Genomic DNA, 8928 nt, shown 5'->3' with positions numbered 1-8928 from the left:
AAAAAAAAAAAAAAAAAAAAACAAAACTCAGGCAAGAATTGCTCTGTGCTCTTGATGTGGTCCTCACACATTCCCTTCATAACCTGGAATCCCTACTGTAGTGTTTCCTTTTACCTGGAGCAGCTAAAAGATGAGGGAGAGTCAGAAGTGGTATGTGTTAGTCTGTTCTCATGCTGTTAATAAAGACATACCTGTGACTGGGTAATTTATTAAAGGAAAGAGGTTTAATGGACTCACAGTTCCACATGGCTGGGGAGGCCTCACAATCATGGCAGGAGGCAAAGGAGGAGCAAAGGCATGTCTTACGTGACAGCAAGCAAGGGAGGCTGTGCAGGGAAACTACCCTTTATAAAACCGTCAGACCTTGTGAGACTTACTATCACGAGAACAACATGGGAAAAACCTACCCCCATGATTCATTTACCTCCCACCGGGTCCCACCCACCACACATGGGGATTATGAGGAGCTACAATTCAAGAGGAGATTTGCGTGTGGGGACACAGCCAAACCATATCATGGTAGAATTTTACAACTGGAATTAGAAAAACAAACATTTCAGCTCTAATATGTAAAGAGCTTGAAAGTCATCAGTCACATCTAAAAAGCAAGAAAGAGGCTAACCAAAATGAAAGTCCATGGCTTTAGAACCATCAGAGAATTGAGGCCATGGGACAAGCCTTCACTCTAAAATCTGGACAAGCATGCAAGTACAGTGAGTCACAGCCAGATCAGTTTACCTGGAGCAGAAGCTGCTGGAGCCCTAACACTTACGTGGGAATTTTGAAAAATGGCTGAGGCTAAGTGTGGGCCAGTGTGCAAGTGAGAAACTCCTTGGGACCCAGCCCTAGAGGAACCTCTCACTTTCATGGGGTTTGCCTCCAAGAACCTCATCAGCTTCCCACAGAAAATCCAAGAAGAAAACAAAATCCCTCATGTTTTACAGCAGTGAGAAGGGAAAAGTACAATCTGAAAGAGATCCAGAGCATTCTATTCTCCATAACAAAAGAAATCGTAACTCCAAGGGAGATGTTGCCAGAGCCTTTTTTGTTCAGGGGGAAGGTAGTTAGCCAACCACAGCCCCCTTTAGCCTTCCCATTTTACCTAAGGGGAGGGAAAAAAAAAAAAAAAAAAAAAAAAACTTAAGAAACACTTCACAGCACAAACACAGAACCACTAAAAGACTTGAGATTTAATCATAAGTTTATAGAATGCTTTCCCTACCCCACACCCCACTACCAGGTTGCAGTGGTCTAAATGTTTGTATCCCTCCAAAATTTACATGTTGAAACCTAACCCCCATCGCCAAGGTATTAAGAGGTGGGGACTTTGGCGGGTGATTAGGTCCTGAGTGTTCTGCCCTGATGAATGGAATTAGTTCCCCCAATAAAAGAGCTTGAGGAACCTATTTGCCCCTTCCCTCTTCCTCCATGTGAGGACACAGCAACATGATGCCATCTATGAGGAACGGACCCTCACCAGACACTGAATCTGCCAGTACCTTGATCTTGGATTTCTCAGCCTAAAAACTGTAAGAAATAATTTTCTGTTGTTTATAAGTTACACAATTTAAGGTATTCTGTCATAGCAGTACAAAAAGACTAAGACACATGTCTTCAAGACTCCCATATAGTAACAATGGATTACAAATGGAGGAGCTGTAACTATGTAAGAAGGAGTTCTTAGGGAAACCAGAGACACTGGTATTAAAAACAAAACACAACAAGGACACTAGAGGAAACGGAAACATCTGGCACCTACAGCTACTGCAGACATTAAACACAGCCTATTTTCTAGCCAGATTACCCTAAGGCCTCACTTTAAAAGACTGTTTACCTCAGATCCTATTACCTAATACATCATGTTCTACTTTTAGCAATTACAAAACATGCTAAAAGGCAAGGGAAAAAATGGACTGAAACAAAGTAAGCAATACTAGACGGATATGATACAAATTTAGGAATTATCAGATAAGGAATTTAAAGTAACTGATTAATATATTAAAAGCTGTAATGGAACAAGTAGACAACATGCAAGAACATGCATAATGCAGGCAGAGAGATGGGAACACTGAAAATGAATCAAAAGAAAATGCTAGAAATAAAAAACACTATAATAGAAATGAAGAATGCCTTTGTTGGGCTCATCAGTGGATTAGACACAGCTACAAAAAGAATCAGTGATCCTGAACATAGGTAAATAGAACTTTCCCAAACGGAAATGCAAGGAGAAACAAAAATGAAAGAAAAAAGGACAGAATGTCCAAGAACTCTGGGACAATTTAAAAGGATGTAACACCTTATTTGAATACCACAAGAATTAGCAGCAGGAGAGATATTTAAAGTAGTAATGGCCAAGAATTTTCCAAAATTAGTGACAGATGCAAAACTAGAGAACCAGGAAGCTTAGAGGACACCAAGAAGAATAAATACCAAGATATATACACCTATGCACATCATCTTCAAATGCAGGAAAAGAAAGACAAATAGAAAATACTGAAAGAAACCACAAGGAAGGACAATACTAGAGGAATAAAGGTAAGAAATCTTACCAGAAACCATGCAAGAACAGAGTGGAGTGACATATAAAGTGTTCAGAGAAAAACAACTAAGCTAGTCTTCTGTATCCAATGAAATTATGCTTGAAGTATGAAGGGGCAATAAAGACTTTCTTAGACAAACAGAAATTAAGAGAATTTGTCACCAGTAGACCTGCCTTGCAGGACATATTAGTAGATGTTCGTTAGAGTGAAATAAAATGTTTTTGGTCAGAAACTTGGAGCGACATAAAGAATAGAAAAGAATTAGAGAAGGAATAGGTGGAAGTAAAATATTTTCCTGTTCTAACATAGGAATATTTTCCTATTCTGAATGGATTTAACAGATAACAGTTTGTTCAAAATAATGGCAACAATGTATTTGATGATTACATAGCTTATGGATAAAGAGGAAAAGTCAATAAGGCAAGAAATCCGAAAAGAAAAAATCAGCTCCAAGAATTTTATTAAGAGAATGTATTGGACAGGTTAGAAAATTCAAAACGGGAACATTCAGAAAAGTTGATAAGAAGATAAATTCTTTTTATTTTTGAGACAGAGTTTTACTCTGTCACCCAGACTGGAGTGCAATGGCACAATTTCGGCCCTCTGCAGCCTCTGCTTCCCAGGTTCAGGTGATTCTCATTCCTCAGCCTCCTGATTAGCTGGGATTACAGGTGTGCACTACCACACCTGGCTAATTTTTGTATTTTTATTAGAGACAGGATTTCACCATGTTGCCCAGCTGGTCTCGAACTCCTGGCCTCAGGTGATCTGCCCGCCTTGGCTTCCCAAAGTGCTGGAATTAGAAGTGTGCATCAACCGTGCCCAGCAAGAAGAGAAATTCTTTGAAGTGGTTAAATAACATACTTCATGAAGTAAACGAGAATAGAAATGACCTATTGTACTGAAGCAATACATTTATACGACTTCCTGGCCTTTTTTTTTTTTTTTTTTTTTGGCCTCTTCTGTGTTTGACAGTTTTTATTTTAAAAAATCAACAGGATAACGTATTTGCTGATCACCCCTGTATTATGATGGTGAATAGGTGAAGTGAACTACAGTGTGACCATATCACAAATCTACCGAGAAGAATGCTTTCATGTTCACCAAATAGACCATATTAGCCTTCTTTCCACAAAGGTTATGTGCATTCACTCTTAATATGATTTATCATAATTTTACTATTTTATAATCAACATGTGAATACCTTTGTTGGTTGTTGTTGTTTTTTTCCTTAGAGATGGGGTCTGACTTTATCAGCCAGGCTGGAATGCAGTGGCACAATCGTAGCTCACTGCTGCCTTGAATTCCTGGGCTTGAGGAATCCTCCCGCCTGAGCCTCCTGAGTGGCTAGGACTACAGGCATGTACCACTATGCCTGGCTAATTTATTTAAAAAAAAATTTTTTTAAGAAACAGTCTCACTATGTTGCCCACGCTGGTCTAGAACTCCTGGGTTCAAGCAGTCCTCCTGCCTCGGCCTCCCAAAGTGCTGGGATTTATAAGTGTGAGGCACTGTGCCCGGCCCTTTTTTGGGTTTTATTATGATTTATTATTAGTATATTTCTAAGATACTAATGGTCCATATTAATGTAATATATTTAACTTTTCTGGGTGAGCCATTTTAATTTCAGTCTTCTATTTTCATAAAATTTAACTGTAAGAGTTGCTTAAAAGCAAAAGGTCACAAAAATTGTTCATTGGTCTTTTGACAATATATGAAGTGACTATAATTTGTAATATTAATGTAGTCAAATTTATCAGTCTTTTCTTTGACAGTTTGTTCTTTTGTTATGTATCCGTACTTTAGTCTCTATTTTCTGTCTTTTAAAATATTTATTCATTCATTTATTCATTCTCCTTCAGGTTGGAAAAATGTCTTTTATTATTTGCCATTTTATGTAGTGAGATTTTTTTCTCTTTAACATTCATCCTGCAAATGGTAATGTTTTCACTGAGTTTTACAAGATTATAGTTTCTTTGTTTTGACAGGGTCTCTCACTCTGTCACCCACGTTGGAGTGCCGTGGCACCATCTCAGCTTACTGCAGCCACAACCTTCTGGGCTCAAATGATCCTCCCACCGCAGCCTCCTGAGTAGCTGAGACTGCAGGCATGTGCTACCATGCCTGGCTAGTTTTTTTGTAGAGATTGGGGTTTCACCATGTTGCCCAGGCTCATCTTGAACTCCTGGGCTCAAGCATTCTGCCTGCCTTGGCACCCGAAATGCTGGGATTACAGGCGTAAGCCATCTCATTTGGCCTGTGGTTCTAAGTCTATAACCTCTAATTTGAGGTCAAAATATCAGATCTTACTTAAATAAAATAAAAGTGGAGAAATCCTGGTGATTGTACCTAACAGTTTAGCTTAACGAATGTGATATTTATCACCCCTAATAAATATATTAACATGTGTTTGCTTTTATATAGGCATGTAGAAGTCCAGGTGTTTGGTGACCACCATGGCAATGCTGTGTACTTGTTTGAAAGAGACTGTAGTGTGCAGAGACGACATCAGAAGATCATTGAGGAGGCCCCAGCGGTAAGTACCTTGGAAAGAAATTTCTAAGCTTCTCTATAATGTGAATCTTACTCTGATTTTCACATCAGAAGTCTGCGAATCTGGTGTCTCTGACCCCTCAAACTCCTGCTGGACAGCTGTTTCCTAATAGCAGTGTAATGAAAAGACCTCCTGCGGTATTGGGGATGAGGAGGAGATTGGTGTTCTGGGGTAGACACAACAGGGCCATGTTCCTTCTGGATAAAATATGGGAAAATCTACTCTGATTCACCTATCTGATTTACAGTGAAAAGCTGTATAGTGAGGTTTCAGTGCACATTTTAAATTGTAATGAACGGCTGGGTGCGGTGGCTCACGCCTGTATTCCCAGCACTTCGGGAGGCCAAGGTGGGTGGATCACCTGAGGTCGGGAGTTGAAGACCAGCTAGACCCACATGGAGAAACCCCATCTCTACTAAAATACAAAATTAGCCAGGTTTGGTGGCATGTGCCTATAATCCCAGCTACTCGTGAAGGCTGAGGCAGGAGAATTGCTTGAACCTGGGAGGCGGAGGTTGCGGTGAGCCAAGATCAAGCCATTGCACTCCAGCCTGGGTAACGAGCAAAACTCCGTCNGTGTACTTGTTTGAAAGAGACTGTAGTGTGCAGAGACGACATCAGAAGATCATTGAGGAGGCCCCAGCGGTAAGTACCTTGGAAAGAAATTTCTAAGCTTCTCTATAATGTGAATCTTACTCTGATTTTCACATCAGAAGTCTGCGAATCTGGTGTCTCTGACCCCTCAAACTCCTGCTGGACAGCTGTTTCCTAATAGCAGTGTAATGAAAAGACCTCCTGCGGTATTGGGGATGAGGAGGAGATTGGTGTTCTGGGGGTAGACACAACAGGGCCATGTTCCTTCTGGATAAAATATGGGAAAATCTACTCTGATTCACCTATCTGATTTACAGTGAAAAGCTGTATAGTGAGGTTTCAGTGCACATTTTAAATTGTAATGAACGGCTGGGTGCGGTGGCTCACGCCTGTATTCCCAGCACTTCGGGAGGCCAAGGTGGGTGGATCACCTGAGGTCGGGAGTTGAAGACCAGCTAGACCCACATGGAGAAACCCCATCTCTACTAAAATACAAAATTAGCCAGGTTTGGTGGCATGTGCCTATAATCCCAGCTACTCGTGAAGGCTGAGGCAGGAGAATTGCTTGAACCTGGGAGGCGGAGGTTGCGGTGAGCCAAGATCAAGCCATTGCACTCCAGCCTGGGTAACGAGCAAAACTCCGTCCCAAAAAAAAAAAAAAAATACGGAAAATCATAATGAACTAGAATTAATTACTGCAATAGAATGGTCTGATTAATTGAATGTATTTTTTGTGGAGAAGGCTTTTTTAATTACCATTTCATATGTTCCCAAAATATGTGAGAGATTTTCCTGCCTCATTGGTTATATTATAGAGATGAGAGGGTCTCTCATTTGGCAGCGCTTGCTCGCTTAATATTATTTGTTTACATCTCTTTGAACCTTACCCCTGATTGGTTGAGGTGGTTACCTGGGTCAAAGCCTGCAACTAGGACTACCTATTTTTAGATTTACATTTCTGTGGAGATTGCTACTGCCAAGGGTTCTTGTTCAATGTTATATAGATGTTTTTTTCAATATATATTTATTTCCAAAAAGTCAGGGATCAGAGGTTTCTGGTTAATCAGTACATTATTCTTATACCATGTTCAAATTTTAATTTATGTTGCAGAATATATTAACTTCTGTTGTAGAATATATTATACCATTATATATTATACCAGAATATGTTATGCCATGAATATTAACATATTAAATGTCAATAGAAATTGCAGTAAAGCCTTATTTTCAAGTGGTGATTGCTTAAATTTGTATAGCACTGTTTTAAAAGTTAAAACTTTGTTTACTTCTTGACATATATTTCTTTTTATGTACCTTTCTTATTAACTTGGAATCTCAAGATTTCCCATTATTTTAAGATAATCATTAGGCACATCACTCAGATTGCTTATCATCCTGAAACAAAATAAGGACTGTTGAAAGTTAACCATATTGATACATATAGTTTTGTTTTGTTTTTTTGAGACAAAGTCTGGCTTTGTCATCCAGGCTGGAGTGCAGTGGCGTGATCATAGCTTATTGCAGTCTCCAACTCCTGGGCCCAAGCTGTCCTCCCCTCAGCCTCCAGAGTACTTGGGACTACAAGCGCATGCCACCATGCCTGGCTATTTTTTTTTTTAATTTATTGTAGAGATGGGGTCTTACTGTGTTGACCATGCTGGTCTCAAACTTCTGGCTTCAAGTGATCCTTTAACCTCAGCCTCCCAAGCACTTGGATTACAGGCCCGAGCCACTGTGCTCAGCCTGAAACATATAATTTTAAGTGGACATATAGTTATGAAAGCTGTCATGTAGATACAATGGACAAAGATATGTAATTATGCTGAGTAATATCTGCAATGCATAGAAATTAGTAGCAGAATCATTAAACTTTGGTATATTGACAGTTAAACTAGCATAGGACAGTTCTTGATGAAGTGTATAATATTAGCTTTTTATCCTTTTTTTTTTTTTTTTTTTTTTGAGACGGAGTTTTGCTCTGTCACCCAGGCTGGAGTGCAGTGGCGCTATCTCAGCTCACTGTATCCTCCGCCTCGTGGGTTTAAGAAATTCTCTGCCTCAGCCTCCCAAGTAGCTGGGATTACAGGCACCCACCACCACACTTGGCTAATTTTTGTTTTGTATTTTTTAATAGAGACAGGGTTTCACCATCTTGGCCAGGCTGATCTTGAACTCCTAACGTCATGATCAACCCACCTTGACCTCCCAAAGTGCTGGGATTACAGGCGTGAGCCACCGCACCCGGCCAACTTTTTATCCTTTTTAATGCAGAATTTGATACATAGAAATATAATACAGTCATGCATTGCTTAACAGTGGGAATACATTCTGAGAAATACGTCCTTAGGTTATTTTGTAATTGTGTGAACATCATAGAGTGTATTTAAACCTAAATAGCAAAGCCTACCACACACCTAGGCTGCTGGTAGAGCCCATTGCTCCTAGGTTGCAAACCTATACGGCATGTTACTGTACTGAATACTGTAGGCAGTTGTAACACAGTGGTATTTGTGTATGTAAACATATATAGACATAGAAAAGGTACAGTAAAAATACAGTTAAAAAGATTATTAAAATGATACACCTGTATGGAATACTTACCATGAATGGAGCCTGCAAGATTTTCAGTTGCTCTGGGTGGGACAGTGAGTGAATGTGAAGACCTAGTACATCACTGTACACTTGGTAAACACTGTACACTTACACTCAATTAAATTTATAAAAAATATTTGATAAATTAGCCTTAACTTACTGTAACTTTTTTACTTTATAAACTTTCAAATTTTTTTTCACTTTTTGACTCTTTTTTAATAATACTTAGCTTAAAACACAAACACATTATACAGACATACAAAAATATTTTTTCTTGGCTAGATATGGTGGCTCATACCTGTAATCCCAGGGCTTTAGGAGACAGAGACGGGTGGGTCACTTGAGGTCAGGAGTTCGAGACCAGCCTGGCCAACATACTGAAACCCTGTCTTTACTAAAAATATAAGAATTATCTGGGTGTGGTGGCAGGCACCTGTAATCCCAGCCACTCAGGAGGCTGAAACAGAATTGCTTTAAAAAACCCAGGAGGCAGAGGTTACAATGAGCCAAGATCACACCACTGCACTCCAGCCTGGGCAACAGAGTGAGACTCCATCTCCAAAAAAAAAAAAAAAATTATTTATAGCCTTATTCTATAACCTTTTTTCTGCTATTTATTTATTTATTTATTTATTTATTTATTTATTT

At 39.4% G+C, this 8928-nt stretch overlaps 1 protein-coding gene across 6 annotated transcripts in view; it reads left to right on the top strand.

The window, feature by feature from the left end:
• MCCC1 (methylcrotonyl-CoA carboxylase subunit 1) overlaps nt 1-8928 on the top strand; it is an 89742-nt gene that overhangs the window by 38914 nt on the left and 41900 nt on the right. For all 6 annotated transcript variants that reach the window (XR_001883111.1, XM_017860617.1, XM_017860619.1 and 3 more), the window contains one exon: nt 4965-5076. Coding sequence is in view for 5 of the 6 variants with exons in the window: in XM_017860617.1 (XP_017716106.1) it covers nt 4965-5076 (112 nt within the window). In the remaining variant the exon portion in view is untranslated. The remainder of the gene's footprint in view (nt 1-4964; nt 5077-8928) is intronic.

Source organism: Rhinopithecus bieti, unplaced genomic scaffold (assembly GCF_001698545.2).
Source record: "Rhinopithecus bieti isolate Rb0 unplaced genomic scaffold, ASM169854v2 scaffold_55189, whole genome shotgun sequence".
Classification (NCBI taxonomy): Eukaryota; Metazoa; Chordata; class Mammalia; order Primates; family Cercopithecidae; genus Rhinopithecus; species Rhinopithecus bieti.
The sequence above is the reverse complement of the archived record's forward strand: the minus strand, read 5'-3'. Positions and strand labels throughout refer to the sequence as shown.